At 39.8% G+C, this 23,387-nt stretch overlaps 1 protein-coding gene across 1 annotated transcript in view; it reads left to right on the forward strand.

Moving 5' to 3' along the window:
- Positions 1–23,387, forward strand: part of tenm2a (teneurin transmembrane protein 2a) — a 288,000-nt gene that overhangs the window by 61,986 nt on the left and 202,627 nt on the right. Inside the window, exon 2 of the mRNA XM_017307002.1 lies at positions 6,412–6,771. Coding sequence (XP_017162491.1) covers positions 6,546–6,771 — 226 coding nt within the window. The 5' untranslated portion in view covers positions 6,412–6,545. The remainder of the gene's footprint in view (positions 1–6,411; positions 6,772–23,387) is intronic.

A 23,387-nucleotide genomic window follows, 5' to 3' on the forward strand; every position in this document is an offset into this window, starting at 1 on the left:
GGTTTTGCTGTTGTTACAATTAAATTAAATGAGCTAGGTAAGTGCTTTAAGGGCTGCATTACAGTCTCTTGTTTTTGAACCCTCAGATTGCATGGGACAATTTTAAAACTCTCGTCTAGTTCACAGAGAAGTCATTTAAAACACTTCAAACAAGCAGACAACTTAAAATTGTCCAAATAATAGATTAGCTTCATGCATGCTGTTAAGAAAAAAGAACTAATTGTTGTGTATCTTTCTTGTGCAACAATGTAAAACAAAGATACAAGCCAGTAAGTAAATATCTTTACAGAATTGCGTTTTCTATGCATCTAATATTATAACTTTTACTACATGATCAATTATGTAAAAAAAAAAAAAAGACTAATGAAAAATGCAGCTTTGAATGACACATATGAGACATTGTGAAATGTACGTAATGCTTCACAAATATGGCACACCTGACCGGATGATACTATTCATAATCTCATGCTGTGATATGCAAACACTCTGTCTGTGCTGATGAAGATTTACTTTCTAAGCCAGATGTTTGAAGTGACTCATATGTTTGCAGATTTGGTCCTTTTTCTTATTGATTCAGCTTATGATTTACAACCACATGCCGCCACTATTGTGTACATAAACTGCGAATATTGAGTTGAAATCCATCCCAAGGTGATCAGAAAAGAAGAAAATTGAGATCCTGAGGCTATGAACCCCCTTTACGTTGTGCTCTCTTCAACCAGAGAAACATTCACTATATGTCACAGCGGCACATCATAAACAACACACACACACTTCGTAGACATTGAAGGACTTGATGTTTCACACATTTCTTTGAAGTAATGTATGCTTTGATCCACTAAAGACTCATTTTTAGATACACCAACAAACATGATTGGTTAAAACACTGTGATATAGATGGAGCCTGTTTTTGTTCTATGCTTCCGCACAGACAGATCACGTTTACTTGTCTCTCTTTCTTACCACTTAGCATTACCTTTTTAAATGATTGTTTTTAAGTTTTGCTGAAAAGCCTGAGACTGTTTGCACTTCAAGCTCCAGTTAGACTCTAATAGACAAAAAGTTGTCAAGACGGCACAAACAGATGAAAATCTGTCCAGAAATGTCCTCCAGTTATTTATTTCTAAGTCTTATCACCGTTGCTTTGTCTTCTTTTTCGTAGTCTATGAGAATTCAGGGTAGGTGGTTCTGTACTACCGTATGTTGAGAGTGACTTAATGCTGTTGGAGCGTCCTCCAAGTTGGCTGCAGTTGGGAGTCATCTGGACAGGAAGTGTCCCACAGTGTGATGGCCCCTGAGCTTCATCGATGCCTGCGCTTCCACGTCCTCTTCATGCTTATTTATTTGAAAAAAATAATAAAAAAATGAGAGCAGTGGCTGGGTGTGAGATCTTTTGCAGTTAATTGTATTTGGGTATAATGCCAATGTACATGTAACCATTACAAATGCAGTGCAATAATATGCGGAGCCAGGCCTGGTTGATTACGATCAGCATCCTACCCAGAGCTGGGTGCCTCTGCAGTGTCTTCAGGCAGATTGGAGGCATGATGCAATAAAACACAAAGTACCTGAGGCAATGTTGAGCCATAAATGCACCAATGCACGTATTTGAGAGATGCTCCTTTCCCTGTGTGAAGCCTTCCTTTGACATTATTTTAGTGAGCATGAAATATACAGTTGAATTTTTCCTTTCCCTCCCATCCCTGATTTTTAATGCAATCTAATTCATATCGAATAATCATTAATTAAATGGTGTACATAAATTCAAAGCACGGAAAAAACATACATCTACTGTATGCGTCTTATAAAACCTTCAAAAATCAGTTTTCCTATGAAATCCTGTGTTGTTTTATTTCCCAATACAGCTCGAGTTGAAAGGGAAAAAAACCCATCTTGTCTGTAGCTCTATAATCCTGTTATGTCATTAACTTCCTATTAACCGAATGCGAGTTGTAGTTACAGTGAACTGACACTGTGTTTACATCACATATCATCTACAGCCTTTATTTGAAGAAAAAGAAAAAGGTCATTATCTTCTCCAAACCTCACCTGTGTAATTCTGAAAATGAATTCCTCGTTCTCTCCGTCACCGTACAATTACATTTCTCATTCTGCCTGGGTTTCACGGTCACTTTATGCTCTCTTTTCTCCTTTGTGCAACTCTTTTCTCAGCCGTCAAGGAAACTACCTGTGAGCTTGGCCTAATGTTTGTGTGCCGTTTCAGTGGCAGATCTGTTTGTCCATCTGTCAGCCGTTGCTGTCCGGATCATTAGACGAGTACGCGTGTAGCCGACAGGTAGTGTTCAGTTTTTTGTGCGTAAACTTTTCTAAACTGAGCAACGAAGAAAAATGCATGTATTTGTGCGTGTGTGTCTGTGTGTGCGCGCACGTGCGTGCGTGCGTGCGTGCGTGCGTGTGTGTGTGTGTTTACCACCATGTATGCATTATCAACTGAGTGAAAATAATCAAACATTAGGCATCAGTCTTCTCTTTATAAAGTCACAACTCTCAAACACGTTTTAAAGATGAATAGCCACAATGAATGTGGCCAGGGAGTGAAACGAACAATAAAGACAAGTGCCGTTGCACTTCTGGTTATTTTGTACTGACCATTTTTGACAACCGATTATTGTGATCTCTTAAGTTTTCATCTTGTTTTTCAATCGCGCTGAGCAGCAAATCTTTAATTAAATGGTTTACCTGGATATTTATGTGTACAGTATATGTCCTTTAGGGTAAATCCTAAAATATAATCCTATGCTTTTTCTTTGCTGCTCGGTTTAGATATGTTTATTTTTGAGGGTTTCTTTTTCTACTGTTCCATGGAAGTGCCAGTTTTTCCTTTGGTTTGTGCTTCCTGCACACAAGGTTCCAGGTTCCTTGTTATCACACCAGTCCGGCCTGGTGTCAGTCCTTTACAGTCCTCTATATAAATAGTACCAGGTTTCATTTTTCCCCATGTCAGAGCAGTCAGTTTCACCATTATCCACCTGCCTTTGGAGCCTTACTTGCATTAGGGTCCTCCCTATCAATCCCTCACAGCTACAACAAACAAAGGCTTCCTATAAGAGTCCTCTGCCTTAAAACAGCAGCAGTGCTAGGAACTGGATTGTTTTGCTGCTGCTTTAGTGGAAAAAACAATAAATCAATTAATATTTATGGAGTAGTCATTGCAAAAACAACATAAAAATGAAATATGTTTGCAATGTAAAGGATATACAATATATAGCCTATTTTACAGTCCCTTTGGGGGAATTAGCTTTGGACTAAAGTGCTGTCACTTTAGCCGCCCACACAGAAGATCAATAAAAAGAAAATAGAAATAGACAATAATCCACCAGCAACCAGGCTCATATACAAATCAGTCAGAGTAGCATGCACCGGGCAGTAGCCATATTATAAATGTTTTAATAAGTATTGTTGATGTTGTGGTTGATAGAATAATGAGTGCGCTGTCTAGGATGACGTAAGATTGTTGTGTTTTTATTTTGTATTTTTTTATTGAATGAATTGCTTCATCAAACCATGTTGCTTGGCTTGGAAGCTTACAATACTCTAAATTTTTTTATTAAGTTTATGTATTCAAAGAAATTTGGTAAGTTTCTTTCTCATGCTTAACTGCAGTGTATCTGACAAAACCAGGGTCAACTGTCACAGCTAGCTAACACACCCAGCATGTGACAAACACAAGTTGACGTGTTTGTCGTGCTCTCGTCCAGGCCAGGTCAAGCAATTGCTGGTCTTTTGGAAATATCCAAGATCAATTTTGCCTCAGAATAGTGTTGGGATCTGGTCATTTCTCTCAGGCTTCGGAAACCAATTCATCGATTCTCGGCATAATCAGGACAAACGGGTTTCCCAGAGGGAATGTAGTACAGCTTCAACTCTTGTCAAATGTGGCTGGCGGTAAATGTTTCAACAATTTCCCTGTTTTTAACAAGTATGAAGTCATTTGTTATCAGTTTATATATTTAAAAATATGCATAAAGACAAATCTGTGCAGCAGCTTTCCAAGACTTTTGATTCCCAGTGAAGCAGAGGATTTGCCTAAGCAAGTATGAAAAGTGTAAAAGTATGACTTTTTGGACAGCGGCGTGTCTCCAGTGTGACTAAGCTGTCCATTTGAACAAAATTCTGTTATGACCAATAAATAGCGGTCGTCTCCCCACTGTCATTACTCCATTAGATCCGATATCAGACATTAAGGTAAAGGTTTCGCAGGAGACCAACCTCTTTGCTGTCCAAATAGAACATTGTTAAGGTCCTTGTTTACATGCTGTATGTGTAGTTGTAGCCATAAATAAGCCATCTTTGTTGTCCAAGTGGGAGAACTCAGTGGTATTGTTATTGTTGTTTCTTTAGGTCAACTTTAACAAGCATCATCTTCCACTCATCATTGAAGTCCATCTTTATTTTCATAAAACCAAAAAAAAAAACTCCGATGTGGTTTTGGGATCTAAAAACAATTGGTGTTCCTGGAGAAGGAGATGCTTGCTGAGGATGTGTGTATGCCTGTGAATGCGTGTGTATGCGTGTGCGTGCAGCCGATTCTCATTGTCCTCCTCTATCGAGGATTACACTGAGGTTGCCACTGTGCCTCTAATATTGACAGGCTTGGAAAGAATTAAAATGCTGTCATAAATCAGTTATTGAGAACAATTGTCATTTTGTAGTCCAAACAATCCAATTGTCATCACGCTGAATAATGCAACCAGTCCATTTCTTGGACTTTTGGGAAACGAACTCAGCTCCAAGCTTATTTTACTGTTAAATATAAGCTCATGTTGTTTCCCCAGAGTTTAAACCAACACTTTAAAACAGCCGAAACCAATTATTCCCTCAACATACAACTGCTGACCGACGCGGCGGCTCTTCTACATACTCTCGTCCGTTGTTTGGATATTACCAGTCAAAGTGTCTCCGCATTTCCTGAGCCCGTATCCCACTCCATTTCCTCGTCCTCCATACAAGGTACAAACACATTAAGGTTGAACTCCTAATAGCCTGTGTGATGGATGCCTGAGAATAACGAGCTCTTTATGAGACTTAATACCTACTGTTAATCAATGGACATAGCAGGGCACTTTTCAATACTACCTTCCAAGCATTTTAAAATGAGCCCTCATAGAATAGATTGACTCACATTTTAAAACCTCGCTTTTTTTGTGTGCTTTTTTTCTTCTTTTTGTCTCCGCTCTTGTGCTTCTCCCATTGGAGCATGCAATTAGCAACATAACATATTCAAAATCAGCTGATGGCTGTTCTTCAGAAATGCCCTCTCCCGCTCTGATATGTGCTGAGTGCCGTCCAGACCGAGAAGCTTTGAGAGATTGAAAACACAATGCTCGGCTCTAATGCAGTGGGTGGACCAGACTTTCCTCAGCCTCAAGTAATAGAACCGTGAATGACCTATTTATTGCCGTGAATATCAAATCCCGGCAGCCGCTGGAAGTGTTCCTGTCAATTTCAGCTGGTTCTCGCGCTGTTGTTCTTTGAACTTCGGCTCCCGAGCGTATTGCACTGCTCAAGGCTGTTCGACAAAGTATCATGGTTTATTAGCATCATGTTCATTTATAGCCTGCATTCATAAATGATATGGTTTTGGAAATTAAATGGTTGCTGGCGTTGCTAGAGCGAACAGATCAAACAATAAGTGCTGAGGTAATTGCAAAAAAACAGGCATGTCTTTGCAAGTCGGGATGTAGGCCACGGCGAGTTCAGGTGACACCATTTTCTGTGCAGATCTTTAAATACACGTCACTGTGTGTGTTTGTTGTGTGCTGTTTGTGTGAGTGCGTGCATTTGGGTGTGTTTGATTATCCCTTACAGGCTCTAAGGGAGCCAGATCCATTCTCACTCTGATAATGAGGGAGAGACTTCCAATGCCCTTAAGTCATTTCTCCTCCCCTTCCATCCTGCGTGTTGCATCCGGCAGCGTTTCTCTTTCTTTGGCCTTTACCTTCTTCCGATGCAGACTATCTGACTGCGTCACCGTCACACCGCCCGGTCTTTTTCAGCCGCTTTCGTGGAAATTCGTGCATGGCTTCCTTCAGTTCGGGCTGACTGGACCGTGTTTGAGTCGCTCACTGTTTTTATGGAATAGATTTGTATGCCAGATGACTATTTTTCATCAGCGCGGTCGATGGCTGAGTATCTCTGTGGACCACAGGGCTGGCAGCTCTGTTTCTCCCCACAATAGCCTTACTTATCCTGCGTCAATACTCCAATGTGTTGTATATTTGCCTGGTTGCTCAAATGTCCATTCGTAGAGCTCCCTCTTACCTAACTCTCCCTGTGGGGTCCGCTGGGAGTGGAAGGCAAGAGTGAGTCACGGCGGAACCTCTGTTAATTTTACTCTAACTTTTCACTCCTCTGCTCTTTCCTCTTCCCCCTCCTTCCTTTGTTTTTCAGGTGACCGAAATATCAGCGGACACTGTGGGGGGGGCACTTTAGGAGGCCTCTCCACCCCCTCCTCAACGTTGACGCTTCCCTCCTTCGCTGCAACGTTTACCCCAGAGGATCACCGTACTTAACCCAGCATCAGCATGGATCTAAAAGACCGGAGGAATCGCTCCCTCACCGGGAGCCGCTGCTCCAAAGACTCCCAGTACAACACCTCTTCGCTCGATGCAGACGAGCGCCGCGTGCCCACCCAGAAGTCGTACAGCTCCAGCGAGACGCTGAAGGCCTTCGATCATGAGCAGAGGCTTCACTATGGCGGCTGCGTGACAGATTTGGTACACCATGAGTCTGATGAGTACTCCAGGCAAGGTGGGTCTGCAGAGCAAATAATCCATCTGAAATGCATAATTGTGCAGTCAGATAAGAAGCTTAATCCTAACTGTGCTGGACTGAAGGTATTACATGGTGACAGAGCTTGTTTTTTGCTATTTAAAAGACAGTTCGATATGCATTGCCGAAAACTTAATTAGGACGCTCTGTATATTCTACTGAAATGTCGATAAGTTTGCCATCACCAGCAACTTTCACAGCTTATTTAGTATTGCCCGTAAACTTTTTGAATTCAGGATGCAATATGGTGCCAATGTGTAACATACATTATGTCTACGCATGAAAAACATATATAAAATATGATACTTTCATTGAAGAGCAACAGAGAACGTTTGTAAATATTACCCAGTGCACTCAGATTTGAAGTTGCTGTCGTGCTGCTTCTTATCTTTTCATGTAAATCAGCGTAAATAAAATAATTTTCTTCCTGTGTCTAAATGTAAAAAATGAAGCATGAGGACCCTTATAAGTCAAATGCTTTCAATCCTTTTAATGGGGTGCATATCGGGATGCAGGGCTGAAAACCGATGCCATATTTATTTTCTTCTTCTTTTCATACTTTATGAATGTATGACGTACGAGCATGAAGGTTCAGTTCTTTTTTGAGCATAATCAAGAGGTCAAATAGTTATTATGTTTGCCACTTCAAGTATTTGGCATACCTGTTTGAAGGAAGCTCCTGCATATCAGGAGACATATACGGGCAACACGTTTGGGCAGCACTTCCTTAAATGTTGTCCCAGTTATACTTGTGGATTCGTGTGATGTCCATGTCATCTCTGCGTTGCAATATTTGCACCAGAGAGTCTTTCTGCATCTCCAAAAGATCTCTGGTAGCCAGGCTGGCAATCCGTTTACGTGCGCCACATTGCCAGATTTGTGTAAATGCTGGAGCATAATTTACACCGAGCTCACAATGCAGTTGCTATAGAAACAAAGTAGATGTGCATCAGCGTGACAGCGGTACAAATGGTGGAAAATTCATGCTAAGCTAACCTAGCGGTGCTCTGATTGGTGACCCATTTGATGCAATTCTAAAATCTTCCTCTAATGGCAGCTTTTTATTTTTTATTTTTTATATGTTATAGTGTACCAAGTCATTACAAAAATATCCAAAAGCATAAAAGAGAGGTTTTCAAGCAAAACATTTTAGCATAAGCACAAAGAAGTCTGGTAAAATAAAATGCAAACTAATGGATTGTAGCAGTTTCCATTAAAAAGAATAATTTTTTATACTGCCAATGCTTGTCGGTATAAAGTTTTTATTCCAACATGTGTAGATAAACAAGTTTTAGTAATTTTGTTCTGTCAAATATTAAGTACATCTTGACTCAAACGATAAGATGGTTCAACCCCTATTTTCTTTGAAGTCAGCACGTCTTAGTCAGCTGCAAAAACAATCAGATTTCCTACTGCAGTTTAGCACGAGGCCTAAAGCAGATATTTAGCACTAGCAAAGCTGTCATAATGAACTTTTGTATCCCCCGGTGAGCAAGTTAGCCGATAGGCCGATAGGTCATCTCTGAAGGGTTGGGTCAGCTCCCTTAGCCATGTCTTTATACTGTCCCCATGTGTGTCTGCGTGTACATGCGTTCCTGTGTGTACTTTGCAAAAGGAGGTGGGGGGGGGGGACATGAAACAGAACGTATCGATCCTTGGCTGGTGAAAAGCGTCAGACTCAATGGGATTGATCTCTGCTAAGCTCTGTTTTCGCTGCATGGAAACAGACAGGAGAGGAAGCCAGCTCACAGCAACACAACAATGTGGAGCAGAGTAGAAAAACACTGAAACACAGCTCACAAATAATAATAATAATATTAATTTAAAAAACGCCAATGTTCCTTGCGGAATACTGTTACTGCAGCCTGAAAGGACAAAACCTACCAGTGATGTCTCACTTTTTGTGGCTGCGAGAGAAATTAGGAGAAATGGATCAATCTCGTGGTGGTTCGGGGAACAAAATACTCGACAGCACAGCGCAAAGGGAGAAATGTGCTGCAAAGAAAGGGATACGACACGAGGACATACTTCTATAGAGGCAAAGGTAAGAGCAGAAAATTGAGGATTGATTGGCAGAGTCCATGATAGACTGAAAGTCAGTGGTGTGTGCCACTCGGACACACTCCAGTGCTGCACCGAGCTGACCTCACATCGGGCGATAGCTGGTCGATACCTCAGTACTCTCAGCCTATCGGCTCCATCGAAAGCCCAGAGCCACAGATGCATCGTGGGAAGTGTGGCCACAGGAGACCAACAGTGTTGCAGCACCATATGGACTGTGACACTATGGGAGGAGGAGTAGTGCTGGAAGGACAGAGAAAGAGAAGGAGTTGGAGTGTGAAAGAGTGATAGGAGGGAAGCAGCAGACAAGAGTTTTCTTGTTATTCCAAGATATTTTTTGCAACCAGAACAGGAGAAAGTGAGGGAGTTGGGCAGACACTGTCTTCTTGTTCCTACTACTGCAGCTTGAAGCTTCTAGGTAAAGTGGTAAAAAGGAAAATAATATTCATAGCTTTTTGGTACAAACGACCCCTAACTGTTCATATTGAGGATAATTTTTCTTTTTGTTCATTTAAAAGCTGGGAGATATCTCTAAGGTGTCTTTTAGTGGCTGAACTGGTGGGCAATATTACTTTTTCCATGGCTGACAGGAGCTGAACTAACAAATGACATTAAGTTTTTAATTCAATTATAATTTCCTTGCAGTTGGGTGTTTCTGAACTTTTTGGGAAGATAACCCAAAGCTTTTCTCAGCACATTTTTTTTTTCACGCTCACAGTAGCTCACTACAGTTCGCAGTATTTCTTTGACTCTTGTTACATCTGCTGTAAAATAGAGCATCCAAGTTTTTTTTACCTTTGTTTCACCAGGAAAATCCCATTTGAGATTAAAAACCTCTTTTGCAAGAAAAGAGTGATAACACAAATTGTTTCTAAGCTATACAGTCTCAAATAGCATAGATGCAAGACTCCAGAAGGTGTCTTGCATTGAAAAGTATGTCCTAAACAAATCAAGCATATGTGTCTAAGTTAAATCAAAACAGATCATCATCTGGAGTTTGTTCTTGGAAAGTCCTTTTTGAGTGTTTTGGGACAATATTTATGCTTATTTCTCCATACGATCTTTCTTTGTGTTTCTGCTGTAGTGATTTTTGAAAGCTACTCTAATATAAAATGCTCCCTTTGAATGAGAAAAATAAACCTGACGCCTAATCTTCATTTCTCTTCAAAGAGTAGCGGTTTATAATTAGTCTACGGCAACGCCCTCAAATCGTCTCCTGCGTATGAGATTAATTGACAGATTGAACATAAATCACTTAACAGCTCTGTCCAGCAGTGGAGAAAGAGCTCATTAATTAAAAATACCAAAAAGTTATGTTGGTTTTTTTTTTTCCTCTTACAAGCAACATCGTGATACATTTTTCGTGATTGCAGCTTACATTTACGTATTTAAGTAGAGTGACCTGCAAAAAAACAAACAAACAAAAAATTGCTGACTTAATGAGCTTGCAAATTTGCAAATTAGAAATCTGGGTTATCAAAAGGATGTTTGTCGTGTAAAACCTAAAGGTTTTGTGATGTTTCTAAGTACAGCTAATATACAAAATGAAACTGGTAAAAAAAACAATTAAAAAAAAGATAACACGTAACAGATGATCCATAGACGCATTTATTATCTAAACCCACTGAGTCCTGTTTAGGTGAGAACCTGGACAGACCAGCAGTCTGTCACATGTATAACATGTAACGCCTACCTACTCAAGCGAAATGAATTTGAACATTAATCTGTGCTACAGGAAAATGTGATTGAAACCTGTTCGCACAAAGACATTTATGTTTCAGTGAAGTTAAAAAGTGGGGCTCAAGAACACTTAAAAAAATGTTTTAACATAATTTTCAAGAACAAATAAAGAGACATGGCCCACCTAGAAAAAAAAAGCAATAAGACTGATTTCTAAAGTTGTCCAGTGTTTTTATTGTAAAGCCAATAATCTTAGCTTTACGTTTTTATTTGATTTCTGTTGACTTTAAAGATATTTTCCCTTCTGTTCTGCCACTTTTCTATCATAATATTAATAACAAACTTCATATACGATACGAATGTGGCATCAGAGATGTATTTACAAATCCGATATTGTATATATTACTCTGCTATAAATCAGAGAAACTCAAAATCCACAAAACAAGCATTAATATATATATACACACGTACATTTCCTAGGTAACACATTTTTATATTAGTTTCAAATCCTTCACACGTGTTGTGACAGAAATGCTCGTGACCTGCGAAATGTTGACGAGATGTGTTTTGTCAAGGTTGGCGGTCTTGTTGAAAAATTAACGTAGCGATATTGAGGGATTGTTTCTCTTTGCCTGTACAGCCATGACAAATGTAGATCAACACAACTATACAAGCTCGACCTGCTAAACGGTCATATTTTACCAACTCCTGCATTACAGCAGCAGCAGCTGTGTCAAGGTGAAAACCGCTTTAAACATTTATGTTGGTGCCTAACTGCTTGCATGACATTACCGCGTGCGCTATGGTTAAAAGCCCAATCTAGTACAAGCCCCCAACATTAAGCTTCAGGTCTAAATGTGCTCATTTCGAAACAAGCCCTTTTTCCCCCCCCCCGTCGTCGTTTACGTGTTTGAAAACGTAGACGTCATCTCGTAGATCCCAGTAAAACAAAGTTCAGCGGTGTATCCCGACGAACCAGCCGTCGTCCTCCTCTCCCTCCTCCTCCTCCTCAACTCCACCGTTTCCCCATTACGCTCTTATTACCTACTCTGCTTGGATAAGCACAGCCAAATAACACATTCTCCCCTCAAACATAACACGCAGCCGCCTGGAAAGCTCATTAGAGGCACTCACAATTTAACACCACAAAACAAAAAAAATATTTGAGCCATCAGTGATGCCAATAAGGCATGGGGGCTCGTTCTCAGAACACCCAAGCACATTTTTATTTGACTTTGCTTTAAAATGGAGACGGGTCTTCTATACTTGGCATGTTTTCAGTCAGAGTTATCAGTTATTTCTAAGGCGATCTGGTAAAAAAAAAAGAAAAAAAAGAAAATGCATTAAAAAAGATTTGAAAATCAGTCCCTCTACTGTCTCTATCTGTTGTCTTTCACCTTTTTATACATCTGATTCTATAGCCACATATTTCGGTCCCCATCGCGCTGCGTGATTCCCATTTAGCTCGTTTTTGGGGTGTGCCGTGCCTTCCGAGTCCATCCCCGCGCAGCAGGCTGTGTGACAGCCGCCGCAGTCCCTGGAAGCTTTGGCCTTTCCTTTCAGAAGGAACCAAATGAGCTCCTCTTCATTCTTCTCTGCTGTTTTGTCCCCCCCAGGGGTCGAAACCACACAGAGAACTCCACCAGCAAGTTGCCCGTCTCCCTGCCTGGACAACTCTCAGCATCATCTGCCGCCCTTCACTCCTTTTCGCGCTCTTCGTTTTTCTCACTTCCTTTTATGCCCTTTTCTGCTCTTCTGTCACACATTTCATGTCTCTGCTTCCTCCGTCAACAGTTTTCCCATCTATTTTTCTCAATCTTGCTCTTCCTGTATTGTTGCTTTGGTGTTCATATCACTTATTTCTTGTTCTGAGGATTCTCTGTGGACCTGGCGACAAGTGCAAGGGGGTGAGAGATTCGGTGCCTCGCAAATGTATTCGCACCCCTTGAAGTTATTCTCTTGTTACAACAGCAAACTTTCAAATATTTTGAATACTATCAATATGAAACACAAACACAAATTACTGAATTTTTTTTTAACTAAGAAGAATCTTTGATGTGCATTTGTGTCCAGCCCATTTTACTGGGATTCCCCTAAGTAAAATCTGCATGTACGTGAATGTGAATGTTGTCTAAGCAATTACATAAATCGAGTCACAGTTGCACCTTTATTTTGTTTTACATTGACTCCAGTCCAAGTGATAATGATGATGGGGTTGCTTCACCTGGTCCAAACACTCATTATCTACCAGAGTAATTTTTTTTGTTTACACTGATCTAAAGGGCAATTGACTGCCAGAGGCGTGGAGGAAGCTTAATTAACAGAAAAAAAAATCTATTTCTTGGATCTTTTCCATTCATGACAAATATGTGTAAATGTATGTAATATTACTAACAGTCGTATCATCAAAATGTGTCTTCCTTAGGAAAATTTAACCACATAAAACTGGCGAAAAGATAGAAAAAAAATTGAAACTCACCAATCAAAAACCACTTTAATGGATAGTTGTACATTTTTGTAATAAGGTTGTATTCAAATGGTTATGGGGAGTTTATGTCTTCTGCAGCGGGTAACGTCACTTAGCAGTAAATTCAAACTAGTTAGCTGAAGCTTATGGCTGACCTGAGACATGGCCGAGTCTGACTGTCTAAATACAATGCCTGTCACAATAATACCAGTTTGTGCAAATGTTATTTTAAAATCCATCATTAGACTTGTTGTTGGTTACATTGAAATCAGTGACTAATTGCATTAGTTATGTAGATGGGATGTGATTCGACGCACTGATCTTCCTTTGTAAGACGTTAACTTTCAATCATGTAAAGGTTTTCTGGTCCCTGACTGAAATAGGACAAGAAATGCAGTAAAAAAAAATACAAAATAAAACAACAATAAACAACTATCATATTTTGACTTTCTACTCTGATTTTATTTTTTATAAATATATTAGTCTGTCTAAATGATCTTTTCTCATTGTTTTTTTTCCAAGACAGTCGCTATTATCATTAGAGTACCGTCTCCTTTTTCACTTTGCCTGTGTAAATAATTATTTCATGTTTGCATTGACAAGTTATTTCTAATTGAAAGCTAGTTGAAGCTTCCGAGGTTTGTGCTTACATGAACCGCTTTGACATTGTCGCTGTAGTTTTAGGACAGAATACCTTAATTTTAGTGTTGGACTCTCTTTTAAACTAGCTATTATATTCAGGCTCTGGGATGAGCTGATTTATATTTATACTAAATGAAAACATAAAGAGTTATGTACTGGTTGGGAAAAGAGGCAGACTCGCAGCACATGGTCCAGTGCTGGGAATCGAACCAGGGACCACTGCGTTGAATACTGCAGCCTCTATGTATGGTGTGCCTGACATACACTGAGAAAATAGAAGAAATGCCTGACTAGGACGCTTATATTTCACTCGACAAGAACGTGCCATTTCAGCTCCTTCCTCCATAATCGTGGAGCCAGGACATTTTGGGAACTCATTAAAAAATGCCTTTAAAAAATCCCAGCGGTTCACACAAATACTTTGAATCCATCTGTTAATTAAGATCGATCTTTTTCTTCCAGACCTCCAATAGATCCAACAAAAGTTTAAAACAGTATTTTTTTTTTTTTTTTACTTTGCTTTAATGCTGGCACTTTTTACTTACACTTTCTGGCATTAGGGATTGCAGGCAGCGAACTGATTCAGGTGTTATTTCTGTCGTCTCGTCCTTCCCTCAAACACATCCTGAGGTGTGCAATTTTACAGAGTCTTTGGTACTTTTTGTTTCAAGACACCTTAATCATTTTTCCATTTGCTGTGTGTTATGTCTGCCTTTTCTTTAAGCTCTTTTTTTTTTTTTTGTACAGCTGCTGAAATATAATTCATGTTTTCCCGTTTCAAACTGTCAGTGTTTGTGAACGCATCATCCTGATGAGTGTTTTTTTAAGCAGCGCTGCAATCTGGAGTTGCACACACTGTTTAAAGCCAGATCTGATAACACCATCCAGCAATATTAAAAGAAGCTGAGAATAGTGATGCAAGGCTTAATGGTTCACAACCTAATGAGTGATATTAAAAACAAATGCCAGGGAAAGAAGTGACAATACATTTTTTCCAGGTGCTAAATTGATTTTGATTTTTATTAATGTTCAAAAATTTTGGATTRTGTCATGCAAATTAAAATGAAAACGGATGTTTTAAGCATGGCACCCGCAATATTTCTTTTTTTTCTCTCAAAAAAACAAAAACTGAATTGAAACTGTTGCTAAGCAAAAATCTGACATATCACATAGGACTGTGCAGCTAAACAAATGCATCCATCAATTTTTTTCTCCAAACGATCACAAAACGAAATGTGAAATTATTTTTCTCTAGGTGTTATTTTTGGCGATTTCCACTCTGCAAGTATTTTCTTTTCTTATCTTCTTGTTTTCTTTTTCTTTGTGCCGCAGCTGATTTAGGCTTTGAAAAGTCTGCACCAGTAAAAAATGGCAGAAAAAAGCCAGGACAAACACTGAAACGTTCCCCCCCCCCAGTTGTATGAATTGACAGATGGTCGGTACGAAAGGTCTTGCGACAGTCAGCACATTTTTTGTTTTTATCTGGGAAAAGTCGGGCTCCAAACAGACAAAAATGCAAAGGTGTGAAGGGGCAGAGGGGCAAAACGACCAGCCTGCGGTGACAGCAGCAGCATTTAGCAAACGGTTCATTGTGCTGGGAAACTTTTGAGAAAACCATGGATCAAAAACCCATACATGGTTTGGAAGTCGGTATTGTTGGAACCAAATTAGCAACACAGCATATTTGTGCACACTTGAAATTAGAACTTGAAGCGATCCTTTAGCAGCTACCAGAGAAAGTTGTTTGAATTGATTTAACATTTGTACAAGATCTTTTATTTGCTTAGTGCACTAAAATGTGAGCATATTTGATTGGTCTGAAAAACTTAGAGCTATTATTAGTGAGTCTAGCAATTGGATCAAAACTATTTGGTTTGGGTGTGCTGTGGTGGCACAGGGGTTAAGCACAACCCACATATGGAAACCTCAGTCCTTAACGCAGCTGTCACAGGTTCGATTCCCGGCCTTGGCGACCTTTGCTGCATGTCTTCCCCCTTCTCTCATTACCCACTTTCCTGTCAATTAACTATCAAATAAAGGCCTATAGAGCCAAAAAAAAAAACTATTTGATTTATTTATCTGTGGTTTTCTAGATATGTTTCAGTGTATTTTTGAATTTAAAATGTTTTTCTGAGATTGTTGGAGTGCTTGGATGTTATAGTACTTTTATTTATTCAAATACTATCCTGTCTGTGACTGTCACTTTAAGGGAAGGTTCGACAAGAAAGTGGCAAAGGAAATGTTATGTTCAAGGAAATTCAGTTTTCCAAACTCCTCATGCATAGTCGAGCAACTTAAATTTAACGTTCTGTTGGTCAGCAGGAGTCAAAACCCAGCAGGAGGCAGGCGAGATTGTTCCAAAGTGGATATTTAGACTGAACAAACCCACAAATTATTTACAGTACGCACGGGGAGAGAGTGATTACTGGTTGAAGCAACAATTGAAGCTGATGAACCGAAGTTGTGGCAGCTGACAGATGAGGAAAGGTTAGAAATGACAGAACGAATACCCAGGAAAAATAAATAAATAAATGGAGCATGAAAGGATTCACTAACATACTCAAAGAAAAGAGTAACTCAATAGAGACACTCAGATAACAACAGCAAAACAACGGAGCCGTCAGAATACAAAAAACATAACAAATGACCAGCAAGCTCAAAGTACAAAGGATCATGACTAGCTTAGAGCAGGATCCAGCTTAAAAATAAATAATAATAAAAAAAAACCTCTCCCAGTAATGAGATGAATTGGTGACTTGGCTTGAACCTGGCTCTAGGTGACGGGTTTGAAGGAGCATATGTTCGTTTGAAGCGCAACAAAAAGCTGCATAGCAGCAGACGGTAATAAGGGGACCGGCACACCGGATTGTGAAAAGACAAAAGCCAAAACTGATTGGAAGAACAGATCATGTGATTAGTGTCCTTCTTTGCCCGTATTCATGCACACATGCTCTTTTGTGTCCATGCATTCCGCGGGGTTACCGTCAACCTGGCCTGCCGATGATCAAAGAAAGAACAAAGCAGCTGCACGCTATTAAATATAAATGGCGTTGAGATTAAATAAAATCCCTCCCAACCGATCCCTCTTTATCTTTGTCCTCTCCCTGGCATTCTGTGCCTCTGCCAGCTGCTGACACTCAAAAGCATCCTGTTGCTGCAGAAGTAGCTCGGCAGAGTTGCCGGAGAACATCCCGGGGACGACGCGCTTCCGTTCTACCCATAGACATGTCTGTGGTTCTACCGACCTCCAACACATGCCGTGACATCCGAACGTCCCGTTTTTATGCCGAAATCTGGTTCCGTATGGTTTATACATAAGATATTTTAGAAAGCGTCTTCTGCTTTAAACGGTCTGTTTTTGGATTCCAATCAAGTCATGGCAATCTTGTTTAAATAATCACCCCAGCCCTTTCCCTGCAGTAACACATTTGTCTTAAGAAGTGGTGGTTGTGAGAGGAGGTTGTGATTTAACTCTACGTTATTTAAACCGGCCAAAAACACCTCGGCCAAATATGTCGAACTATGTTTTTTTGCTACTGTGAGTAAAAAGAACAAGCAAATGTTATTATTTTGACCGCAGGTGCCTGCAAGTGGAGGAGAACGCTGGTTAAAGAAATAAGACCTATGAGAGCCATCGACCGAGGGGATCCATTTTAAAGGTGGCAGCTATTTAGCGCTCTCCACTCTGCAAACAAATATTAGGCAAAAAAAAAAAAAACAACAAAAAAAAAGCACGAAAATTAATTGTCAGACTCCAGGGAGACGCATGCTGACATCTGCAATTTTCTCTGAATAAAAATCATTTTTCAGAGCACTTTCTGTGGGTTTTGTGAGAGTTGAGTTAATCTATGTTTACTATGTAATGACCCTTTTTGACTCTGCCTTGGCAGCTTTTGATAAATGAGGCAGATTTTAAATGTCACAGTTATCAAGTGTTTCTCTCTCCCTCTCTCTCTCTCACCTCCTCTCAGTGGAGTCCCTCGCATTCTGGGCTGTAATTAAACAGGTTCCCAAGCTGCAGCATTTTAATATGTGTGTGTCAGTGCAAATAGCAGTGATCACAGATGTTCATCACTTTACCTTTGGAAGTCTAAGTCTGTTCATTCATTCACTTCATTCATGACCAAAAACAGCCTTCAGAGCTAGGATTGAAGTTTTGATTATTATTATTTTTTATTATCATTATTAGTTGGCCACAGTCCTGACAACCTACATGAGTGTGTGTCACGATTCTGGAGATGATAATCCAGTCTCAGATCCAGGAAGAACACTTCTGTCTTCATCCAGACTCTGCAACTCTGCATGAGGTCTTTAAAAAAAAAAAACTGCCGAATGTAAACACATCAAGGTTGTTTTAACTTCAGTGGATTTTAGATTTCAGTGCTTCCTTTTGCGTATGTTGTGAACTTCCTGGATCTCCTGCAAGCTACCTGAAAGATTAGCAGGTGGGTGTGAAGAGGTCACGATGAACATTAGCGCCGGTTAGGGCGCTTGAGCTGAAAAAGGAGAGGAATCCCAACCTTGAATGAAAATGAATAACATTACAGTGCCCTCACACCAAACGCGTGTTGAGTGTCAGGAGCGTCCGGGATACATTCAAAGTCTTTGTGGAGGCGCGTCGAGGACCGATGCGGCGCGTTTTGAACCGTTTGCAGCGTTTTGATGCTTAGATTGCGCTCAACGCATCCGACACTCCGCGTAGACTTCAAATGTAAACCAGACGTTCCTGGCGCTCAAAACGCGTTTGGTGTGAACGCACCAAAAAGTGCATACGCGTCAAACTTGAAGCGTCAGACGCAATTGGTGTGAACGCACCATCGCTCCCCCTGGACGAGGTTGAGAGCAGAGAGCATTAAATTGGTGGGCGGATAGCAGATAGCTTATGCAATGGTTGAGGTGATGCACCAGTCTGTTTTGGTAAAGAGGAAGCCAAAAGAAAAAAGGGACAAACCTTTCTTTCACTTACCAGTTAGTCTACATTTTATCCCTGAACAATAATCATGAGCTGTGGTCAGTGACTGAAAGAATAAGCAACTCAGAACGACCCCATTTGACCTGCCTAGCTCAGAGCTTCACTCTCCAAGGAAAGAGTCACTGCTCATCCACGTAGAAATGAGTAAGTAGAGCTGGATTGGCCTTCTAATAAGCATGTCCTCTCCACACCTTCTGAGACAAGGGTTTCAGACATGTCTGACAGAGAGAAGACCTTGGGGCAGAGTCAGGGCTCAGTGGGGAGATTACATCTTACAGCTGTGCTGAGAAAAAAAACAAAAAAACTTTGCAATTCTCCGTTATCCACCCCCGTCCCCCCCTCCCCCAATCCACTGATAAGCTAAGAGAAGTTGCTAGGGAGAGGGAGATATGGGAATGTCATGTGCTTTAAAATGTTTGCATTTGTCACCCGGTCTGAGATAAGCTGTAAAACATGAGTTACCGGATAGAAAGATCCACCTTTTCTTTCTTTTTTTTTTTTTTTTTTTTCCATTGGTCTGTTCTCACCAGAATGTTATAAAGTTGAGTGTAATGAACACAATTAACATCTAAAGGTGGGTAAATTGGCTGTAGTGTTTCTTTTTAGGAGTTCCTCTAACTCTTAAAAGCAAACGACGTCAAATACACAAAACAGTTTGTTGATGTAGCTGGGAAAACTCAATCGTTATTAACTGAGATGATGCCCAGTCGGTACATCTATGCCATGCTTTTCAGGGATGAAAGGGGCTTCGCTGCCTGGAGCTTCGTTTCTCCGGTGACAACTCCTCCAGAGTGCATGGTGTTATGTCATGTCCTGTCATGTCCTGTCTTGTTCAAGCCACACCAATGGCCTCTGGGCAGGAGTGGAACTTGTCCAGGATTGCAAGACATTTGTCACACCTGCTTTAGCATCCTCAGTAGGAGGTGCAAGAGCTGCCCATGGCAGCGCAAGGAACCCAAAGTGCGGAAGTCATATGCGAGGTGTAGGAAGTGTTTGGCGCCAGCACTCCTGTTTTGGACGTAATTTTGCTAGGTCGTTACTGGCCTGCTAATGAGTGCATTGATGTCGTGCCACGTGCTATGGGATGTGTACTGTGTTTCTGTGAATACCACAAGGCGAGTGAGAGCTACTCAATCCAGACATAGAGGAAGTAAAGGCTGAACTAGAACCGAAACTTCTAAGTTGTTCACTATTGCTCTAACTGTGACTCTCTGTTGGCTCCTTTTCACTCCACAGTTTGCAATTGAGTGTATCATAACGCTGTGTTACCTGACCTTAATTATAATCTTCAGGCCTCTGTGTGAAACTTAATGCCTTGCCTGCATACTGAAATCACTTTTTCAAACACAATAAATGCAAAGTTAAACTTTTGCTGTTAGATTCAGTCAAAAAATGAATTATAAGTAAAATAAAGAGACGATTAATACGAGCTAAGGGAGGCTACTATGGACTTTTTGGACACCAATTTTTTTTTTTTCCCTGCTCTCATATCATGTACTCCACGCGATACTGATTTTAAAAACACTGGTGGAATTGCCACCAAATGATCTGATGATGCACTCGTCATTAAATCACCTCATGCTGGAAATTGAAACTGACATATTTATCTGCTTTCTGATTAATTTAGCAAATGATGTTCTGTTCACTTGTGTACGTTTAGAGAAAACAAAAATCCATTAGATCAACAAACAATTATGCAACACTACATCTCTGCGAGCTTTGCTCTTCAGTGAGACGTGCTCCAAGTAGTTTGTGGGTTTGAATCCCGTGTAAGAACTGCCTTCTGATTCTCCAAACTGAGATTGCTCTGGCAGCTGCCCACTGCAGTTAAAGTTGTGCACTGCTCATAAACACTCTGCTCAACTTTAAGACAGGAACTTTCTCTTTAACCTTGGCATTTATGTAACATCTACTGAACTCAAGATATTAGGACGCCACTCTTTTTTTTTTTCTTCACTTTTTATCTTGAAGCTTTCATAAAATCCAGCGTATTGTCTTACTTCTACTTTTCACAGCCCTCTTTAGTTGGGATCCTGTCTACGTTTGTTCACCTTTCTGAATATCTCCCCGAAAAAGAAAACGAAAGGCGCTTACCACTAAGACGGCGTTCGTTCATCTTTCCTTTGCTGTCTTATGAGCCCTCTCTTTTTGTCATCAGCCTCAATCACTCTATTTCACTCCCCTCCCTCGTTTTTTTTTTTTTTTTTTGCCCTTATCACCAAAAGGGAAAGTACATCTTTATCATTATCTCACGGTGTAGCACAGCGGCAGACTGTGCATACTGAGCTGTGAAACATTTGTTATTGCTTTCATGTACAATAAAGTCAAAATATAGATCTTTTTGAGATGTGTGAATTCGGCAGCTGGCAGCAATTGTTCCTGAACAGTAGCTTCATCGTGTTTGATTTGTTCATACCGTGTCTAATTGCATCCGTCGTAAATAATGTTGATGAAAAGAAAATTATCTATGCTGTATTCTGGTATGATTCAGAACTCTTATCACAGTATTACTATAATAAAATATCATATAACATGTAGCTTGTACCTTTCTAATGAAGGAAATGTGTATGTTTGAAGGTTTGAAAGAAAGAGATACTGTCATAATCGGATATGATTTTATATCTGACAAGATATACATTTATCCCAGTTACAGTAAACATTGTGGTGCATTGTGGGATGGTCACTCGCACACTTAGGAGTTATATATATCGTCTGCTCCGATCATTATTCAGTTTATACCAAATTGTGGTAACAACAAGCTATTATAGCCAACTGAGCTAACCCTAGTGTCACAGCACTGCTGCCAGTCTTCTTCTATGTCCTCTACAGAATAATGTTATTATTTGCCCTCAATACTCACCTATTTCATGTTTCAATAATCTAGTCTATAACATTTTGAGTGTTTGAGTAAACTTTGTTTTAAAAGTCCTTATTATCTCTTGTTCAGGTACATTAAGGATTTAAAACGTACTCTTAATCCAACCCGTTTATACTGTAGGATGGCCTTTTTCCTGTTTTTTTTATTTATTTCAATAGTCCATATTGATCCCTTTTATCAGCCTTTTATGCCTATCAGAACTGTATGAGACTGACTCTCTTACTTTAAAGAGCAGTGGAGGTTTCTGTGGGCGATATGGGCAACGGCACAGGGCGGCATCTTGTGGGGGTGGCGGAGCACAACGAGATCCTTTCTAAGTATCTGCTTTATACATAAATAATTTATATAAAATTGCACTCTTCAAACAAACAAAAAAATGAGTTCATATTTGAGCAATTTTTGAACCAAGACATCTTAAACAAGCAGCAAGATTTTAATTCTAATCTATTTTTTTGTGTGTTTCTTTTCGCAGTAGGTATGATAATGTACCTTTTCCCATTTTTACCAAATCGGCCATGAGGTTTGGTTTTAAAATAAGAGCCAAGAACTACACTGTCCTTGTCATATTGAAATCTGACGTTGCTTTTGAACACATTAGTTGATGAGTCTAGATGTGACCAACTGAATCGACCCCAACATCACAATACTGCTCCCACAGGCGCACATGATGCCCACTAAGCAGGAAAAGTGTAACTTTTCTCAATCTAATGCTCTCATCTCAGTGAGAACAGGGTAATCAAACCCCATGTGCTGTTTCTGCAGCACTCCAGTCTTGCATCGTTACAGGCTCTGGCGAATCAAAGCCTTGTTTTTCAATTAACCCAATTTTTTTTTAATCTGTTGTAATATCTTGAGTTCTCTTTGCTTTGTGCAAATGGGCAAAGCTCTTATTTTACCTACTAAGCCTTGCTACAATTTATTTTTCTCCGATTGGACTCTCTTGTTTCAGAGTTTTAATTTTTTTGATATCTTCTTCCGTAAAAATTAGTATTCACACCTTTATTCAAGATTTCCTTAATGTGTTGAGCTGTTCTGACCTCTGTTTTAGTAGTTTTAACAGACTCCATAGATTTTTTTATTTTTTTCCTGTTTTGTTTGCCCGATACAGATCAATAATTTGACCTTTCTGAAACAGAGGAGCATGTTTTCCCCTACCAAAGAACGTGTATTCTAACAAGGAATAAAAAGCTACCCATTGCTTTACTTTGAGTTAAACAACATCTTGGCTTCTGAAACATAATAATCACTGCTGTTCTTTTCCAATGGGAGGCTCTTGTCTATTTGCTTAGTTAAATATAGGTTGTGACCTTTTCTCTGGGCAGGCAGTGTAAACATGCATTCTTTTGAATGTTGTGTGATAAAATTAAATTTATGTGATGTTGTCTGATTATATCACGGCAGGACTTTGCAATGGTCAAAATTTACATAAAGGTGTTGAGTTTGTTCCTAAGAAGAAAGGATGTAACATAAGGTTACATAAATTTTGCATGCCTTTATGTCTTTGATAGGTCAGTAAAAACAGATTTTATAGCATTTAACGTGAATAATATCTACAAAACAGTTTGCCTTTCTAGGCTACCAGTTGCTGTTGTTTTCCCCCATAAGCATAGTGACATTTCTTTTTTTTTCTTTTAAAGTGCATTATGTGCAAATGGGAAGTTAATCATTCGTTCATTACAAGTACAAATTTCAACATATTCTACTAGGATTTTAGATGATAGACCAACGAGGAAGTGCCTAATTGTAAAGAGGAAGAATTATAAAAAAAGGTTTTCAAAATATTTTCGAAACACAAATCTGAAAAACATGCCTCGAACATGTATTCAGTCATATTAACTGTAACTCGTAACTAGAATTCATTGCAAAATCACCTAATTAGACCAGGGAACAGATCA

Source organism: Poecilia reticulata, linkage group LG10 (genome assembly GCF_000633615.1).
Source record: "Poecilia reticulata strain Guanapo linkage group LG10, Guppy_female_1.0+MT, whole genome shotgun sequence".
Classification (NCBI taxonomy): domain Eukaryota; kingdom Metazoa; phylum Chordata; class Actinopteri; order Cyprinodontiformes; family Poeciliidae; genus Poecilia; species Poecilia reticulata.